We start from the raw sequence: 22,730 nt of genomic DNA, 5'->3' as shown, positions 1-22,730 counted from the left end.
AAGTCTGAAACTTCAGTATGAATGTGTGTATGTGTGTGTGTGGGGGGGTGCATACGTGTATGTGTGCATTCGTGTGCATGTGTATGTGTGCATGTGTGGTGCGTGTGTGCATTTGTGGAGGGTGTGTACATTTGTTGTGCGTGTATCCATGTGTGTGTGTGTGCAAGCGTGCACATGTGCGTAGCGGTAAATGACAAAATTAGTAGAGCATCGAACAAAATGCTTTGTAATAACTAGTTATACTCACTATAATTTCTGAATTCAATTCTTACCGAACACCTCTTTCGGTTTCATGAGTTTGGAATATTCAAAGGAGAGAGTAAAGTACAAAGTTTATCTACATAGACTATGACCCTCTTTTAAAATACACGCAATTTCTGACATGTTTTTGATCTTGATGTGATTATTGTTCAGCCTTAGGCGTCCGACAAAATCCAGTCTAGCCGTGACCACAACATAGCGCATAACTGTGTTTGAGTGTAATGTAAGTGTGTGTGTGTGTGTGTGTGTGTGTGTGTGTGTGTGTGTGTGTGTGTGCAATGACACATGCCCTCCCCCCCCCCCCACACACACTTCTCAAAATATAGACACGCACGAGCAAGTACAGGCAAATAAATAGACAGACATAATTACAGGCAACCGACACACTAATATATGTACAAACACACTGACACGCAAAAAGATACTGGGACACTGCTGTATATCTATCTATCTATCTATCTATCTATCTATCTATCTATCTATCTATTTTTCTACCAAAAGCAATACTGTGAAATAATTAAAAATAACGTTTCAGATTGGCATAGTATTAAGGTGTTCGTCACAATATAGGAGTCTTGTCTCGATAATAAAGTCCATTACTACCGATTCCAAATTGTACTGGTACCTACGTCGCATTTTGTGATGCTAGAAATAGAACATGGATTCGTTCAAATGATACCTACCATTAGTTCACGTCGGTCTAGCCTCTGTACATATCAGAAAAATGTGAAGCGTCAATGTACGGAATGTCTTTAATATGCTCGATCAATTTATATCTGCGGCAATATCAAATCAACATCTACCGCACCCCGCGGTTCTATTATATATACATATATCTGTGTACAAATACACTCAAATACACATACGCACGTACACACACACACACACACACACATACACTCACACACACGCACACACGCACACACACACACACGCTCGCACGCACACACAGACGCACACACACACACACATATATATTTATATATATAACTATATCTATATCTATCTATATATATATATAGATACATATATACATACACTCATATAAATATAATTATATATACTTATACACACACATACACACACACACGCGTACACGCACATACATATGCATGTATGTTCATATAATAGGTGTGTTAAAGTACTTGTAGTGCAGCAAGGCATTTCGATTAATTAAAGTTATATCCGTAGTGATTACAAAATGCATTATCTTAATGACAAATTCTAAACAATAAAGTTAAGAACGACAACTCCGGATTTTAAATAATTAAATTAAATGAACACTCAAAAGCACGTGGAGGAGTGCTTTTGACTGACCTTTTACTCTTTCCGTATATGTGCATATGTGTTTTTACGAGTGCGTGTATATACGCGTTTGTATTCTTGTGTGGGTATAAATGTGCTTCTGGTTGATCTCCAAGTTATCTCCAATATCATTACAACATTATTATTATTATCCCACCTGCTATACAAACGAAGAAAAAATGTCCTTCACCAAATGTATTCAAATATTCACTTTTCACTTCGCAGCCTACGTGCATCGCCACACCGAAAACAACGTTAAATATAAACTAAATATAATTCAATTCTTCCATTCCATAATTACAAGTTATGTGTATATAAATACGCGTGTGTGTGTGTGTGTTTATATACATACATACATACATACATACACACACACACACACACACACACACACACACACACACACACACATATATATATATATATATATATATATATATATATATATATATATATATATATATATATATATTACATATATATATATATATGGGATAATGTACGAAAAAACAACAACAGACGAGGACAGGTGGTGTAAATAACAAAAGGATGTATTAGTATGACGCTCGGGAATACGGAAAGTCTTTGACATTTCGAGCTACGCTCTTCAACAGAAAGAATACGGAGACAAGGAGAAAAACACGGAGAAAAAAAATGAATAGTGTTCAGTCAACGGTCAATCATAATATATATATATACAGTGTGGCTCAAAAGTGATAGTCCATTTCAGTGACATTCGAGATTTTAGAAAAACAGTACCGTTCTGACAATAGGAAATACATCAAAAGGACATGTTTGTATTTTTACAAGATGTCAATAGTGATGTAATGTTCATTCTTTAGACACAAATTATTGATGATGAACCTGAAAGAACTAGTGTTGGCAGTAACATGGAAGATAAAGAGCCTGAAATGCAGAAAAAAAATAATGCAAAAAAAAAATAATGCAAAAAAAAAATAATGCAAAAAAAAAATAATGCAAAGAAAAAAGAAGTCCACCATAGATTTACTCATAAGTTGTTAAAGAAATTTCAAAAATAGTATCTGAGGGCAGAACTAGAAGCCCAGGAAAACCTGGACAAAGAATAGAATTGGTTCAAGAACCATCTTAACGGTACGTAATTATCGACTCGTAGGGTAGTTAACATGTTCGAATTCTGCGTGTTTCAATCCACATATTCCTGCGAAATCATCTGAAAAAAAAAGCTTATCACATTCAAGTTTTTCACGAGTTACAAAATTATTTCAAATAATAATACATGTAACTCCGACTAAATGTGTTAAGTGCATTTTCTTTTGTTTCTCCACTGACTCGTGTGTGAATGTATATATATATATATATATATATATATATATATATATATATATATATATATATATATATATATATATATATATATTGTCGCTGTGTTGTAGGTAGCTTGTCCTACCAACCACATGGTTTCGGCTTCAGTCCCACTGCGTGGCATCTTGGGCAAGTGTCTTCTACTAAAGCCTTGTGAGTGGATCTAGTAGACGGAAACTGAAAGAAGCCTGTCGTATATATGTATATATATATATATATATATATATATATATATATATATATATATATATATGTGTGTGTGTGTGTGTGTATGTATATGTTTGTGTGTCTGTGTTTGTCCCCCAACATCGCTTGATAACAGATGGTGGTGTGTTTACGTCCCCGTAACATAGCGGTTCGACAAAAGAAGGCGACAGAATAAGTACAAGCCCTGCAAAGAATAAGTCCTGGGGTCGATTTGCTCGACTAAAGGCGGTGCTCCAGCATAGCTGTAATCAAATGTCTGAAACGAGTAAAAGAGAACGAATCGTTTGTCCGAAATAAAAGTAACTACACCCCATCAAAAGGTAAGAACAAAATCTTGACCATTTCAGCAAACACATCACAAATTACCCATATCAGCATATACACAAACAAAAATACAAGGCAAACTTCAGCAAAAATGAATGGGCTGAGCTGAAAAGATAAAACAATCATAATCAAAGAGGTTGATGGACACGGTATATTATAGAACCCTAGTACTAACCATGTTAGAAGACACAACATATTATGAAAAGGTACAACACTACAGTCAGCAGAAAATAAGGAGAAGCCTAAAAACAATGTTAAATCTATGGAGTAGGGCTCCTCAACAAGGAATACGACTATATGACTAACTTCAAAAGTAAATCCAGTCAATGATATGGTATTCCTAAGATACACAAAAGTGAGAAAATAAGTAACGCATGCAGGGGAGCCGCAAAAATAATAATCAAAGTACCTACTCCTAATGACCCCAAATTAAGACCCATAATGGCAGGCCCCGCATGCGAAACTCACCACCTCTGTAATTTTATAGAAACCCTCTTAAAACCATTCCTCAAGCATATCAAAAGCAACATGAGAGAGGACCGAGATATGTTCAATACCCTCCCTGAAACAACAAATAAAAACACCCAACTAGTAACCTTAGATGTAGTCAACCTATATTACACTATCTCCCACAGCCTAAGAATAGAGGCAATTCAATTCTGGCAAGAGAATTACTCCAATGAACTTCCACACAGCAGCAAAAAAGATTTCGTAATAAAAAGGCTAAAATTCATCTTGGAGAATAACTTCTTCCTATTTAATGATAACTTCTATCGAGAAAAATCGGGGACAGCGCTGGGAATTCAGATAGCCGCCTCCTTTGCTAACCTAATCATAGGATACCTAGAAATCAATCCATATCGTAAGGTACTAGAAACATATGGCAACCCATTCTCACTCTACATAGAAAATAACTGGAAAAGACATGTAGATGACTCGTTCATTCTTGGGCACGAAAGTGAAGAGAGACTTAAAGGATTTCAATCACTTCTGAATGGATTTGACATAGACATTCAATTTATGATGGAATATAGTCACGAACATCTTCCATTCCTCGACATCCTCATGATGAAATCCAACAACAAAAATAGAAACAGACATATACTATAAGCTCACGGACTCCGAGCAATATCTGCCGTTTAACTCATGCTACCCCAGACTCACTAGAATGAATATCCTTTACAGCCAGGCAAAATGGATGTGTACAGCAGTATCTGATACAAGCACCAGGCATATACGACTACATGAGCTAAAGGATACACTCATCAGCAGGAACTACCTACCATCACTAATTGATACAGGCTTTCAAAGTGCCCTACACCTCAACATCCACAAACTCAGACACTCCAATCTAAAAAAAGATTTACAACCAAAATACCTACCATACACATCCATGCATAACCCTATGAATAATGAGGTCTTTGACACCATCCTCCAGGACATCGCTTTATTAAAAAGGGACCTTAGACTGGATCAAATCCTCCAAAAGCACGCCATCATAAAGAGCGAAAGATAGCCCAAGTCAATAAAAAGTCTTCTAACACAGACCCAAGTACACTCGTCAGCACCATCGAAACCGACAGTAGAAAAAATGGGGAAGATCTAACTGTTGTATATGTGTAAACCTAATTGAGGGATCGGAATTCTCTTTCAAAAGGGTCAACGTTTTACAATGAAAAACAACTTCGCATGTGCTTCGGAAAACCTGATACATGTGTCAACCTGTTCAGGATGTTCAAAAAATATATTAGTCAAACTAAAAACAGTCTACGTCAGAGGATGACGGTATATAGACCCAAAATTGAAATACCAGAATACAGAAAAATATATTTGCGCCAATTGTGATTAATAATAAATTCTCGTATATTCCATTTCTATCTTCTGTCTTTCAGTTGGTATATATATATATATATATATATATATATATATATATATATATATATATATATATATATCAAGAGAGAGAGAGAGAGAAAGAGAGAGAGAGAGAGAAAGAGGGAGAGAGAGAAAGAGAGAGAGAGAGAGATGTGTGTGTGTGTGTGTGGTGTGTGTGTGTGTATTTGTGAGTATGCTTGTCCCCACTAAGAATAGCTTAACAACCGATGTCCGTGTGTTTATGTCCCCATAATCTAGCGGTTTTGCAAGCCAGATCGATAGAATAAGTACTAGGCTTACAAAGATTAATTCTCTTTTTACAGATCAAATATATAGCAAACATTTGAAATGATTTAAGTGTTTGTTTGCCTTTTATTAGTTGCCACTAAAAATAAAATATACATTCTATGTATATTACTTTGGATCAATTTAAGTGTTCTTCCTTTGCAGGATTCAAGCCACTCCCTAACGAAATGACAGCTCTTTTGCTTAAGTCAAGTATATATGCATTTTGTATCCGCGTATTTGCGTTTGGATAAACTTCTGACGCGGGTGTGCGAGTCACTATAGAACACAGATATGTGTTTCATTAGTGTTCATGCTGGTGTGTACATATGTATTCCATTACGTGCATATGTTAATCAAGGTGTTTCTAATCGAGTGTATCTGTAGAAAACGAATTCCTTTGCTATGTTGTTTACATTTAGAACCCAGCCATTTCTAGGTTTCTGTGTACATGTCTTACAAACAATCTCTATATATGAATTTACCTAAATAGGTACCTTTTATATTCTGACCACTGATAAATTTTTTAGTGATTTTATCCTTTAATTATATCTGTCTCTCTGTCTGTGTGTCTGTCTGTCTGTATGTCTGTCTGTATATCTATCTATCTATCTATCTATCTATCTATCTATCTATTATCTATCTATCTATCTATCTATATATATATATATATATATATATATATATATATATATATATATATATATATATATATACATATATGTGTGTGTGTGCACAGGATTGGCTGTGTAGTAAGAAATTTGCTTCCCAAACACATGGCACCGGATTCAATCCCACTCCGCAGCACCTTGGTCAAGTGTTTTCTACTAAAGCGCAACTCGACTAAGCCTTGTGTGTGGATTTGATGCACGGAAATTCAATGAAGCCCGTCGATTTTATACATATATATGTATGCATGTGTGTGTGCGTATGTGTGTGTATATGTGTGTATGTGTGTGTATGTGCGTGTTTCCCTGTGTGTGCGTGTGTGTATGCCTTTGGGCCTTGTTTATATCAATCAACAAGTGACAAATGATGATGGCATGTTTACGTCCTCGTAATCTAGCGACAGAATAAGGACAAGGCTTTGAAAACTAGTTGTTCGAGTTAATTCATTTGATTAACCTTCTTCAGAGCTGCATCATAGTATGGTCGCAGCCTAACGACTGAAACAAATAAATAAATAAATGATAAAAATAAATGATATATATATATATGTATGCGTGTGTGTGTGTGTGTGTGTGTGTGTGTGTGTTTATATATATATATATATATACACACAAGATAAATGTATATATGTATGTGTGCGTAAGTGTGTGTGTTTGCGTGTGTGTATGTATATATACATTACACATGCATGTATACATGAATACTTCACCAACTCCGGTCCGTCTATATAAACTCCCAGAATTTTGAGATGTCTAACTTCCTCTTTATTTTATAAGCATGAAGAAGATTAAGAATGGATGCATTTCTTCTGCTATCAAAATGTTGAGAATGAGCTCACTTTATTAATGTATCTCATATATTCGTATCTTTTTTATCGACCCATGGTGAAGTAAACGCGCATTCATTTTCGATTCTTTTCGCTATTTGTATTCCCGTAAAAAAAAATTTAATATAAAGCGCAAATCTAACGAGATTTATATTCGAAATCATGTAGCTCGAAAAATCTTACGTAAATAATTTATAATGCTATTAATGTCTAAGCTGTCTGTAATACTCTTCATTAACGAATGATATTATTTCATCTAATTTGTATTTACTCAATATAATGCCTTGCATGTTACACTAGATAGACCATTAATTAATGGGATAAATATCTTTATACCGTACTTTAGTTAATCATTACATAATCTATCTTTATGATTGTGATTCCTATTCTTGAGGAGAGACGTCAAAATTAATTAGTTTGTCACTGATACTTATGATGAATAGACAGTCGTTAAAGTGGACATTGTTGTGCATTATTCAGAATGTACGATGTTACAACAATGATAGATATTTCTGACATTTGAAGAAGACTACAAATGTTGGGAGAGGCAAAAGTTGATAAAATTAATCAAAGTTTTTTTTACCGGTACTTAATGTGTTGACCACCGAACTAAAAAAGTAAGGCAAGCTGTCGATCTGTTTCTTACTCGGTATGGGAGATGAGTGTATTTAGTTAACCACTCGATATTAGTAGGATTGTGGTTGTATCGCCAGTCTATATAATCGTCATGAAAAAATTTAATCAATTGGATCTCTTGGATTTCAGCTGCATAAAACTCATCATTATACACTTGGATTACTATCTGTAATGATAGTCGGGTCCACTAGAGGAGCTTTCTATGATCGCTACGGGGTTCTATGAATCTGTGCATTGCACCATATATATATATATATATATATATAATTTTGCTTAAAAGAGTTCCAACACTGTCTGTTTTTTATGTTTTATTTATATTCCTGGAGAACTAATGTGGGGTATAGAATATGGAATATACAATATACAATACAAAATAAAATAAAATAAAAATGGATGGCACCATGAAAGAAAGTATTGAATGTAGATGAAATATTGAGTGTTCAATATAAAGGAACAAATATATAAATATATAAATATAAATATATATATATAAAGGCGACTCGAGTTTCAGGGCTATTTCCCTTCGTCATGGCCGGTATGACAGACTTTAACAGGAAATAGAGGAGAGATATAACACCGAATTTAGGAAGCTTATAGAAAAAGCATGGAAGAGATACCTGGACGATTGCTTTATAATCTGGACCAAACCTCAAAGCATTGTGGAAGAATTTAACACCCTCCTGAACAACCTACACCCATCCATCCAATTCACAAAGGAGATGAACAGTAGCAAATTACCATTTCTAGATATAATGGTAATTAAAAAGAACACCGCCATTACCACAGATATATATTACAAACACACAGACACACACCAATACTTGAACTTTAAATCGTGCCATCCACCCCATACAAAACGCAACATACCATACTGCCTAGCCAGGAGAATATGTACTATTGTAGAGGATATAGAGACCAGAAATCAACGCCTGATGGAACTGAAAGAATTTCTGGTGAAGCAAAAATACCCATCACGACTCATAGAAAATGGTATTCAGCGGGCTTCGAAAATACCCATACAACAACTGAGGACACCGCAAAGAAAAGACAAACAGGAAAAGATCATTCCATTTATAGTGACACAAAATCCATGCCACCAGAACATCTTTAATATCGCCAAAGCGAACTTACCGATCCCTGCACAAAGTAAGGAATTGGGAAATATCATTACATATCAAAATATAACTGTCAGTAAGAGACAACCTAAAAACTTGAAAAAAACTATTAACAAAGGCAAGGTTTGACCTCAGCAACAAAAATCATACATTCACTGTATCCAAATGCAATGATAGCCGATGCGGCACATGCCGATCAATCCATACCGGCCCATATATGAACACAAAAACAGGGAAAATATTCACCAATGCGAACATGAACTGCAAAAGTAGAAATCTAATCTACTGCATCAAATGCCCTAATTGTGAAGAATTGTACGTTGGCCAGACAGGTAATGCACTATCGGAACGCTCACGGGTACATCGACAACAGATTAAAAATCCAGAAGTCCGCCAAATACCACTGAGTAACCATCTAGCAACATGTGGTCATCACACTTTTATTATAGTTCCATTCCATAAACTTTATAACCGGAATGAAATTGAAAGAAAATGCAAAGAAAAGGACTTTATTAAGATATTCAAACCCACTCTTAACAAACAATGATTAAATCCATCTTACTTGGGGTTTAAAAATCTTATCCCTGTAACCAAAACACAAAAAAATCTCTCAGATATCATCATTTCTATAAATAGATTTGGCATCATTTCTAAGAACAGCCAAACACCTACTGGGGTTTAAAAATCTTATCCCTACAACCCACACAAAACAAGAAATTAAAATATCAAATATATATATATATATATATATATATATATATATATATATATATATGATTATATGTATTTATTTTCTCTTAGTTAACAATTAACTCTGACAAAATAAATTGGCTAATAGATACCAGGGTAGCAAAGTTCACAAGATAACTTTGGTGTAACTGCTGTTTACGAGGTAGAAACTCCCTGTTAATTTGAGGTATTTTCTTTTTGACTATCATCAGTATCCGTATTAACAAGAGGGACTGCATTGAGATGACTTATGAAGACATAGCTTCGTTTAGGGAAAAACAGCAATGAAAAATCTTTGCCGATTTATGCCAAAAGCCATCAGGCTATAATAAATTACGCAGTGAATATTAGCTTTTTTGCAAATCAAATGTGTTGCGCGAATGCTTGAACTGAGGTCCCACGTCGAACCCTATTATGAGCTATCTTATGCAGATGTAATTGTATATAAACTCAGAACAAATCGCATATTTTGTGGGCGGATTGAATCTGCACAGGTGATTGTCGGATACAACATACCTGTAATTCGAAAATACACACGATGTATATACGTACGGGCGTATGTGTATATGTCTATATACATATTTGGACACACAAGCTTGTATATGTGTGCGTGTGTGTGCGTGCGTGTATATATATATATATATATATATATATATATATATATATATATATATATATATATATATATATATATATATATATATATATAATAATATTAGGGACAAAATCCAAAATTACAGGTAAAAAACTCAATTAAAATCAATTTATAAAAAAATTATATTAAATTGAGCCTTATAGTTAAAGTATATATAAAATATATAGTTTTAGGGAAAATAACCAATTTTCAAGAACTCATCGATGAAAATCCACTATCACATATAGAAAAAATAATAATTAAAAGCACAATAAATGAGTATAATATAAAGTAAAGTAAATATCATAAGATAAATATAATAAAAAGATTACACGTGTTTCATAACCAATTTTCAAATAGAAAAGAAATTTAAATCGATTAAAATCAATTGAAATTATCGAAAATGAATTCTATTAAATTCGGTTAAATATGTACTAATTTTATCTTCATTATTATTTTAAACTTAAACTTCGTTCAACTTGTATTTAAAACAATGATAATTTAAAACAATGATAATTTATGTAAGATGTTTTTCTGTATATAATATACATGTTATTATAATGGATGAAGGGATGATTATTGAATGGTTATTATTTTGATATTATGATATTTTTTAAAATAATTTTTCTATCTTTATATAATAAGTATTTCATATTAATTCATTTGGTACTTATTGTTGGTTGAGATATATATCTAATTATTGTTCTACTTACGATTTGAAGAGTAGCTATATTTTTGAATAGAATTTATTTTCGATAATTTCAATTGATTTTAATCGATTTAAATTTATTTTCTGTTTGAAAATTGGTTATGAAACACGTGTAATCTTTTTATTATATTTATCTTATGATATTTACTTTACTTTATATTATACTCATTTATTGTGCTTTTAATTATTAATTTTTCTATATGTGATAGTGGATTTTCATCGATGAGTTCTTGAAAATTGGTTATTTTCCCTAAAACTATATATATATATATATATACATATACATCTATATATATATATATGTATATATATATATATATATATATATATATATATATATATATATATATATATATATATATATATATATATATATATATATATACACGCATACATATTCACATACATGCCTATATATATATATATATATATATATATATATATATATATATATTTATATATATATATATATATATATATATATATATATATATATATATATATATATATATATATATATATATATATATATATATATATATATATATGCGTGTGCGCTGATACAGCAGCTACCGTGCATTTATTAGCTGGAATGTCTGTGTGTGTGTAAGTGAGTTTGTGTTTCTTTCTCTTTGTGCCTCAGCGTGCATCATGTATATATAATATCAATACTTTTGGACGACTTTGTAATGCGTCGGCTAAGTGAAGCTGCTAATGTCTCCGTAAGGACCAACGCTGCCATTTTGAACGAAGATTAATTTCAGCCAAAACGTTTCCTGTAATGGTTCTTTTGTCATCAAACCTTCAGCAGTTTAATTTTGTATTAGTTTCCTAAAGATCAATTTCTCTACGACTATTACACGTAATGTATCTAATAAAAGTTAAATGATTCGAAAAGAGCGAAAAAATGAATTCCGTTATTTTTTTTATAAAAGTATTCCCATAGCAACCGAATATCTTGCCAAACTGGGGAAAGACACTGACTAGGAAAAATAACAAAGAAAAGAAAGTTTAATCAATATTCAGAAAGTACTAAACGTAGTAAGAATGAAACGAGAGATATATTATAAGCATCATTAAATATTATGTTTACCCAGAAGTTTTTTGACCTTCATGGGGTTTGTGAATGAAAGATGTTTGTACTCCGTAATGTTCTTAATGCAAAAAAACAGACTTGGTTTCTGTATTAAAGTAGTCGAGAAAGCATAAATGCTTCTTCGATAATATTTCTTTAAAAAAAAAATCATTAAGAAATACTAAATGAACCAAAAATGGAGACATCGTCAAATTCTGATCGGTAACATGACAGATAGAGAACGTGACGAAACAATACAACTACAAAATACAAATAAAATATAAAGAAGTTACGCAGAATCAAAATCAATAGCAACGAATAAAATATACACAGAAATTACGAGACTTAATTAAATATATTCTTTAATGAGATTCAATAAATTAGATAATTTTATGATGTTATAGTCTCCAGGGATATTGATCTTAATTCGTGAAATTCTACTCATTCTGCGATTCTTTACATTATCTTCATGATAACACTTGCTCCATGTATTCCCTTATTTAAAAAAAAAATCTGTTAGAATTTATCAATATATGTACTACTACTACTACTACTACTACTACTACTACTACTACTACTAATAATAATAATAATAATAATAATCCATTCTACTAAACGCACAAGGCCTGAAATTTTTGGGAAGGGGACTAGCCGATTACATCGACTCCAGTGTATCACTAGTACTTAATTTATCGACCTCGAAAGGATGAAAGGCAAAGTCGGCATCGGCAGAATTTGAATTCAGAACGTAGCGACGGACGAAATACGGCCAAGCATTTCGTCCAGCTAAAGATTCTGCCAGCTCGCCGCCTTAATAATAATAATAATAATAATAATAATAATAATAATAATAATAATAATAATAATAATAATAATAATAATGATAATAATAATAATAATAACCCAAGAATAATTCCACCCAAGAATAACAACCGTACTGTAAGCTTGTTACGAAAAAAGTACGAAGATATGAACGTGCAAAACAATCTGACAACAGAAATAAACGAACCGGTACCCTACGAAAACGATTGTCCCGCAAACAAAACCAAAATGGCATAAATGGACACGTGAGGAACACCTTTCGATCCTACACGCCTATTTCACAGTAGTGCACTACCCAAAAAACGCTTTCAATACAGTAAACATAAGAGCACCACAACAAACCACAGCACATACCCAAGGCGCACAGAGCTGCGCTCGGTAGTGAAGTGAAAGAACGTTATAAAAATAAAACTACTGAACAATAATAATAATAATAATAATAATAATAATAATAATAATAATAATAATGATAATAATAATAATGAAAATAATACAGGAAAGTATTAGTTGAAAAGAGCGAATAGCATGGTACTGTAGGCTGCAGGTACGCAGGTACGCTACGCATGCAAAACTGCAAGAGTTCCAGCAAAACTTGTCATAAAGAGATAACAGCTGCAGCAGCAGCAGCAGCAGCAGCAGTTGCAGCAGCAGAAGCCGCGGCAGCAGCAGAAGCAGCAACAAAAGCAACAATAACAATGAAAATGATAAGCAAATTTCTGAGTAATGGACCTGTTCTAAGCAGTGTTGTTTTCTGCAGATGCTCCTGCCAAGTTGCAACCATTATGTTTTTTAATGTACTGCTCAAAAACTTAGCTTCCTGGTCCTAATGCTCTGACATTTATTGATATTATTACCTCCTATTCTCAGTAACTACAACTGCATAACCTCCCTAGCTATATCGACTTGTTTGATATTTATCGCATACCTCCTTGTCAACATGACATGCCATATATATGACCCTATATAACTTGATTACTTTCTCAATCATCACAATATTTGGTTTCTTATTCTCTATTTCATGGTCACACAGAATCATAAAGTCCCACAGGATCTTTGCGTTATCCTTTTCGATAATGTCTTCAGACTGCATAGATAGGTTCCCGTATTCATAGTAGAAATTCACTAATATAAGCACATTCAGTTGTACAAACACCCATAGACACAGATACAAATATGTATATGAACATGTATATAGATGGTTATGCACACATATAATCCCCCTCGTATAATCCCCATCGATTATTTATGAAATGATATTTTCTTTCAATGGTACTTGAATGAACGTGCACAATGTGAGTAAGGAAATACATTTGAATTATATCTATGTGTGTATGTATGTGTGTGTATTTGTGTTTGTGTGTGTGTGTGTGTGTTTGTGCGTGTGTGTGTGTGTTTGTGTGTGTGTGTACGCGCACATCTCTGGTCGGTGTGTTTATATCATTCTTAGAACCGGTAGGGCATCTAGTAGAATGTTTTTTGCTTTTCATTTTGGAAATCTGCACACCGATTTCAAATCTCGTCGAATTCAGATTCTCTTTACATTTTTGTTGAGTCCATAAATAATGTACCTATTTAGTACTAGCGATTATTTCCCTTTTCTCTGGTTTCCTCTATCGTACTAAATTTATTTCGAAGCTTTATCATAACATATTGTGTCAAGCCGATTCGCTAAGAGAAGTATAGAAAGGATACATATGACCATGGGAATCTCAACAGCTTAAAAGTTAACAGCTTAAGCAAGAATTTCATTATTATCGAAAATCGACGAATCCATCACTGATTCCTAGGAGTACTACTGTCATATAAACGTTAACTTCAGTTTTGTCAAATATATTTTCAATGGGGCTTTATTCTCGCAAAAAACTATGACAGTATTAGATCTATTTATGACTGCATGGAGAGGTATTTGTACAAATAAAGCAAAAATACATACCAGTTTGTACTAAAAGGTTCCTGGTTTTGAAGGGTGTCGCGAAAGGCCTGGTTGGATGCCCAACCTTCCGAGTTCTTTTACAGGGCTTAGAAAAACTGAAGGACTGCTGCAATAAATGTGTGAGTCTGAGAGGAGAATATGTTGAATAAAATCAAATTCAACTTATCCTCCTATATTTTTTTTTAACCAGGAAATTTTCAGCAGCCTCTCGCATAATCCCCATCGATCAGCATTCATATTTTCATTCAATGATACTTGAATGAACGTGCACAATGAGTAGCAAGGAAATACATTTGAATTATATCTACAATTTATCCGATGGGCTTCAACATGTTCTGTCAATCCACTCACACTCACAAAAGTTCGAGTGACTAAAATACTCCCAACACTAGACCGTGGAATTGTACTCAAGACGCTGCTATTCTGCTAGTGTTATTGCATCCACCTTACTATTTGTGATTTTTGACTAGTAGCAGAATGGAGAGGGGAAAAATTGTTATACGCACTCCGAAGAATCGTGGTTTAAGGGTAGAAATACACCAGGGTAGTAGCTCCAATGTATTATCTATTGTTTTTTCTTGGTGTGTAACAGATTTGAAATCAGGGTGCAAAGTGAAGCAGCTAAGTAATTGAACTGACACCCTACTATTTAATGGCTTTCCTATCCTATTTCTTCCTCTCTCTCTCTAGTTGTCAGTGGTTCAGTCTTTTTTTTTCTATTATATATCTGAATTGTTACTCTATGCAACAACTTTGGACAATGATCGATAACTTATGCAGCAATTTCATCAGAACTCTCCTCGTCCTACTTCTGTTACCCACCTCATATTCTCATTTTCGTTTTCTTCTTCTTTTCACTGCTGTCATCTAATATGTGTCAACAAAAGGCCTGCGGGAATTAGAATCGATATGTATTCCGTTCCTATCTTTATCACATTGATGTTCCCAGATATCGAATACCATACGTTTACTCCCCTTTCCACTTCTCTATTTCACCAACACAGTTATTATCCGAAATACGGCTAGCCAACACACGTCCATTAGCTCTAAATTATATTGTCTCTAGCAATTTTAATATTGAATCAATGCGTTCGATTTATGTTGATTTTATTGGATTAGTCTTAGAATTATTGTAAGAGGGCCGTTCCAACGGTGGATAATAGAATCATCAGAGTATCGGTCGAACGCTTTAGTTACATTCTGTGCATTACTGTGATTTCAAATCCAAACGAGGTCAATTTTGCTTGTCTTTGTTACAGAATCAATATTAACTGTACCAGTCAAAGAATCTAGGTAGATATGTTCGATCACATAACTATTTGAAAAATTACAGGGTCATAACCATATTATTAATTGTTATTTCTATTTGCTTGTTGCTGGCACACCGTCGCTCACGACGTCGAGGATTCCAGTTGATCCGATCAACGGAACAGCCTCCTCGTGAAATTAACGTGCAAGGGGATGAGCACTTCACAGACACGTGTACCCTTAACGTATTTCTCGGGGATATTCAGCGTGACGCAGTGTGACAAGGCTGACCCTTTGAATTACAGGCACAATAGAAATAGGAAGTAAGAGAGAGAAAGTTGTGGTGGAAGAGTACAGCAGGGTTCACCACCATCCCCTGCCGGAGCCTCGTGGAGCTTTAGGTGTTTTCGCTCAATAAACACTCACAACGCCCGGTCTGGGAATCGAAACCGTGATCCTATGACCGCAAGTCCGCTGCCCTAACCCCTTCGCCATTGCGCCTCCGTTATTTCTATTAATCTTGTGAGATTGTGATAGATGTGGTAGCAGTAAGTGTAGTGCCACAGTTTCTTAGTTATGTCTTCACTACGCCTTAACTAATTTTGGGTGTTTCACTCAGTTAAATTCAGCACTAGTTCGATTCAATCTTATATTCACCACCAAAATATGTAATCCTGTATCAATATCAGAAATCTTTATTGTTTGCTTCTGTTCAGTGATAGAAATATAGGGAAGTTTAAACAATTCTTGACGGAAAGTAATTTTCGTTTCTGTATCAAATCTCATCCGGGATTACCTTCAGCCTCCTTACATCCAAAATCGGTAACGGAATTATCTAACATGTACTTAGGTAGATTCACTGAACAACATAGTTTTGTTTATTTGTAGAACAAATAAGGTTTACCGTGTGTGTGTATCTGAAGAGATGAAAATAGCTAAACCTTAAAGTACGTTATTTAGTTTTATCTCATATATTTCGAAGATCAAACTATGATAAAAATTGCTACTAGTATCAACTGAGTCACGCGATTTAATTGAATGTAGCTACAACCTATTTGCTTAAAGATTCTTGGTAATAAATCATTATTAGCAATATTTAATTGACAACTATGTAATTCCGTAAAGTTTCGAAATTACATAGAATGCTACTAAAATTATGAAGCCAATACACTTTCAAGTACGTTTTGGGAAAAATACATCATTTTTCATTTGTCGTAAACAAAAATTTAGGTCACCTCAGGAAGAGAAAGTAATTGTTTTTATAATTAACCATCCGGAAGTTTGATTACATTCTGATGATTTGCTAAGTTTTTCGATTGATATCGATGAGCTGAAACGAATGTGCAATGACTTAAAGTAAATATGGTTGTATGAAAATTATCAGATGATTTTGTAAAGAATATCACGTTCCCAAATAAATTTGAACCTGATTTTTAGTGATTCGGCAGTGCTAATGATGTATTTGTCTCATTGATTAAAAGTAGCTAGTAACTGTAATGATAGTATACAAGTATAATACCAGTAGTTATTGTAATCGAATCTAGAGAATGGAAGGGCATGTTCAAAAGTGGCAGTGTCTGATCAAAATCGTAAATGGGTGTTACGAAATCTTACTAGGTATTTTATTCCACTACTCCGCTTTTCAACTACGACAATGAAATACAAGAATCATTGAAGGATCTGCTAACCACTGCCTACATTCTTTCTTCAAATGACGAAAGAGTGGTTCTTGTTAGTATTATTGCTAGTTTTCAAATAAGATAAGGGACATCATTTTGTTTAAAACTTATGGCCAATTATATTGAACTCTACTAGCTGATTGGTTTTGAGTCTGTTGATTGCAGAAAAAACAAATCGACATCACAAAATACTGCCTGATAAATTGCCAAAATATTACTAAGTCTTCCATGAACTTTACAATGGATCTCCCTTTACTGCATCTCCTTTTTGAGATGACTTGTTATGAACAGGTTTTATAAAATCTTATTCCAGTATTCATGATGGTTTAAAACCTAATTCTACTTAAATATGTATGCTAGAACAACAAGACACTGCAGTATTTATTTTTGCACCTCTGTTTGGGATTCAGGTCCCATTGCAGTTGATTTTACTGATCATCGTCATAAAATCGATAAACTAAGTAAACACCATCTACTGGGATTGATTAAATAAACCATATGCCTTCCCTGCAAATGTATTTCAGAAATGATAGCTTACAGATTATCTATTAATTACATATTACTCAGATTTCTTTAGTGCAACAATTTGTACACAGTAGCAGATGTGTACACGCATGCAATACCATTCCTATAGCAACAGCACATGAATGAATGACAGTTTGGATGGTAGATGGATACCTACTTCTCCAGATCTCTCCAGTTAACTCAGTTTATGTAAATCCTCCGAAACTTAGTGGAATCAGCTATTTTCTGATTAACAAATGATGCTATCTATTACTGCGTGTTACTACAACAGATCAAAAACTTTCTAGATTAGCTAATTCTTCCAGGTTTCCTTGATTCATGAAGCATGTTCATAAAAAAAAACATCTTCAACTGGGATCTGGACAGAAAAAACAGCTCTTTGTTTTAAATGTTAGTCAGCATTCTTGCATTCTTTGTTGTGAGGCTGAAACGAGCATTGCTGAATAGTTAAATAGTTTGCTTCGCTACAATACCGGTTCGAGCGGAATCCAGCTGTGTGACACATTAGGTATGTTTCTTGAGCAGTAGCCTCGGGTCCACTAAACCTTACTTTCCGTCTGCCAAGGGAAACTGAGCGAAAAGACAATCGGAGGACTGTTCCTGGCAGTTATGGAGTGAATCCGTTCACTGCTTAAGCATCACTATCCGACTGAACAGCAACTTTAGCGGTATCCAAACTGTTTCAGGAAATTGGACTGTTTCTGATATGAAAACACCGTTATCAGAGACTCCGAATGTTTCGATGGGCAATGTCTTACGTCTTCTTTAAAAGCATAAACCAATTACGACTTTAGATTACCATCGAAGTCTTCATTTTTATTCAGTATTTCAATAAGTAGTCAGCCTAGTGGAGTCTAAAATTCTCGAACCTATTCTATGCTGGTGTAAGCCAATAGCTTTTTAAACAAGGCGGAATCAACTGGCTCAACACAGATAGAGAATTCAGAAGTAATCAAATAAAAGCTTTCAAGTAGTTTGCTAGCGTATTATTAATGCTAATATTTAAGATTCATAGTCCAATACCAAATTTAGAATTGTAGGGTTAAACCAGTGAGGATGTGAAAATTCCTTTTAGATAAGATTTAATATTTTTGTACTAAATATTTGCATAGCCAAATTGCGTGCGGTATAAGTTTTCAATTGAACTTTCCACATCTAGAGTTAAGAGAAAACTGAAATTACATTCTTTGAAACAAAATCTGCCTATTACTTTCTATATAAAGTATCTCCATTCTGCTGCGACCCTATTAGAATAAATCATGCACAGGTGTATCCACTTGAATAGGCAATGAATCTCAATTTTCGAAAGCGTGGCCAATCATCAAAGACCATGCATTATAAAAATTAATTCCATATTGCTCTCCAGACCGGTTTCATTTATTAACTTCGTTTCAGTAACTAAGTCAATTTGTAAATGTAAATCTAATTCAAGTAACTCGACCAAAATCACCGTAAAGCGCGCAGTTTATTTCGCCAGAGCTTATTCAACATTAAATTCGTTTGATTCAAAAGAATGAAAAGATGGTTTAATATCAGAGAGAGTCAGTGTCATTACCGGAAATTGTACAAAAAGGAAGGAAACCAATGCTCTTCCTGTTAACGGACTAAGCTTTTCATTTTTCATCAAACTAGAATATCCGGTATCATGAAAATATTAAAAATACGTGAAGAGTTATGGTATTTCCTCTGAAAAAGAATATTGTGTTGCTTTTGTTGTTATTAATGTTATGATTATTTATGATATTTTTGTTTAAATGTGCTTCCATATATGAATGATATCTGCTCTATGCTCACACTCCTATTAATGTTTTAATAATCGACATGACCATTAAATCTGTTGATATTCTGTTGATAGTTTATCAACGTACAGTTTCACATCAGCGCTTCCTAAATCTATTTAGCGTGCTATCATGGTTTACGCTTCCCGATGATTTATTTTCTCTCACTCTTACTAAAACTACTGAATACTGCACTTGGTGTATGAACTTGAACGTTTAGATAAATCGACAGAAGTCTTAAGGAGAGACATGCAAAGGTGATATGGAGGAAATGTTAATATATTTATTATATGCACAAGATTGTAAGAAACACTTTACACAAAGAGTTGAACACCTCATAAACTAATACAGTGACGCGGTTTCAAGGCACCGTTGTCTATTACTTTTACTTACACGTTTTATTTACGACTTATCCTGAGAGCGTTCACCCAGATGGATTTAAGCTGCAGCTCTCATTTAGTTCCCTTCTACCATTGTAATATACTCCTAAAATTTTTACGATTTTTTGTGTATAAAATGGAATTTATGCGCAGATATATACTTAGTTTAGTAGTTCAGTATAGAAACTATGAATTTCAATTTTCAGCTGCCGAACATATCAGGCACCTGGAAATTCAAGCCACAATCTTGTGGAATTTTAATGAATATTTCATTTAACGTTCAAGCGTACAGCTTGCGTTGTCCAGCAGTTGTCCAGCATTACAATATTGAGTATTCTCTAGTAGCCCTATCGAAAATAAAGAAATACATACATATGTATATATAATATCTTTTTGATCAAATTTCGAAATCACGTGATAATAACAATCGAAAACGACAGCATTCGGGCAAACAGATCGAAAAACTTCCTTCACATACCTATGTAACAGAATGTTGTATATTTGTTAGTGTTAGTAAACGCGTGGACCGGTTTCTTGTTTGACAAAGATCTTACTTTCATCAGCACGTGTGAACCATTTGAAAAAAATCTTCCCAATCCGGTGCGTTGAAATCTGATGGTCCCCTGAATTGTTTTGCGGCACATCTGAGCAACCTCGGTGTAAACAGTATCAATATGGAGCAAATATTCGGGAGTAAATGTTTATATAAATATCATTATTTTCAATAAATATTCTTTGCTGAATATTTGCTCCGTGTGTATATATATATATATATATATATATATATATATATATATATATATATATATATATATATATATATATATATATATATATATATATATATATTGTTGTATTTGGGGATGGTCATGTTGCCAGTTTAGCCAATAAAAACACACGCACTATATATTTGGTGTTAATTTGCTTCAGCTTTTACGATTAATGTAAAATAAAGCTGAAGGAAATTAACACCAAATATATAGTGCGTGTGTTTTTATTGGCTAAACTGGCAACATGACCATCCCCAAATACAACAATATCTGTTTCAACACACGATGTCACATCAAGAATCTTGCAAAACGAATACATAAACGTTTAACCTATAGCATCGTTGAGATAAGTGTTGCTATTATCTTCATTAATACTGTTAAATGATTTTCTATCATTGTTTGGGAAAAAATGTATTTTTATATTTATTCAATTGATATTTAATGTTAGCCGATACCTTATTTAACACTAAGTTAATAGTATTAAGTTTATCATTTTAGTTTAAACGAAAACTTCGATTAGATTAGGGTTGCATTTTTTCCAATAATATTGTTTAAAATTTCTTTTTGATTTAGGGAATAAATAAGTAGTATTTTTATATAATTTCTTTGATTATTAATTAATATTCCAATTAAGGTTAAGTTGGTAGTAAAACATTTATAATTTTATTTAAACTAAAGATTCGATGAGATAAATTTTGTATTCGCTTTTCAAAAATTTTGTTAAATATTTTTTTCTTTTATTTAATGGTAATATAATTGCTTTTATATAAGTTAATTTAAATAAATTAATTTTTTGTTAGTTAATATTAAAATTAAAGTTTTTTTATTTTATGTTTATAATTTTAGTTTAACCTAAAACTTCGTTTAAATTGTATTTTAAACGGAAGATTCATTAAGATAAGATTTGCATTGAATATTTCTGTTAGTTTATATTATAATAAACGTAAAGTTAATAATGTCACGTTTATAATTTTCGATATGATTAGTATTAAATTTCTTTTTAACAATATTGTTTAACATTTTTCTATCTTAATATAATAAGTATTTTTATATACATTTATTTGTTATCTGTTGTTGGTTGATATATGCATTCTTCTTCTTATTAATATTGTTGTATTTTGACCTGAAGATTTGCAATATTTTTGAATACAATTGATTTTCGATCGATTTAATCAATTTGAATATATTTTATTTTATATTTGAAAACTTGGTTATGAAACACGTGTAGTCGTTTTATTATGATTATCTTGTGATTTTTACTTTGTATTGTATTATACTAATTTATCGTGCATTTACTTATTAATTTTTCTATATGTGACTGTGCATTTTCATGGATGAGTTCATGAACTTTGGTTCTTTTCTCTAAACTATATATTTATATATTTTATACTGTGTAACTTCATTTAATTTCAAGTTTTGATAAAATGAATTTAATTGAGTGTTTACTTGTAAATTTTGGATTTTTATCCCTAATATTATTATATATATAAATTGAAATAATGAGAGTGAAAAATTGAGTATTAATTTAATTAATATCAATTTAAAACCAGTAGCCTATCATATTGAAAAATCTGAAGATTCAAAAATATTATATTACATAC

General features: G+C 32.9%; 1 protein-coding gene across 1 annotated transcript; it reads left to right on the top strand.

Moving 5' to 3' along the window:
* Nucleotides 1–3,882: 3,882 nt before the first annotated feature.
* Nucleotides 3,883–4,551, top strand: LOC149136458 (uncharacterized). The gene has a single exon (XM_089348327.1). The coding sequence runs from the start codon at nucleotides 3,883–3,885 to the stop codon at nucleotides 4,549–4,551; it is 669 nt and encodes a 222-aa protein (XP_089204453.1).
* The last annotated feature ends 18,179 nt before the right edge of the window (nucleotides 4,552–22,730 follow it).

Source organism: Octopus bimaculoides, chromosome 3 (assembly GCF_046866305.1).
Source record: "Octopus bimaculoides isolate indiv1 chromosome 3, ASM4686630v1, whole genome shotgun sequence".
NCBI classification, from domain to species: Eukaryota; Metazoa; Mollusca; class Cephalopoda; order Octopoda; family Octopodidae; genus Octopus; species Octopus bimaculoides.
This window is presented reverse-complemented; position numbering and strand designations above follow the sequence as displayed.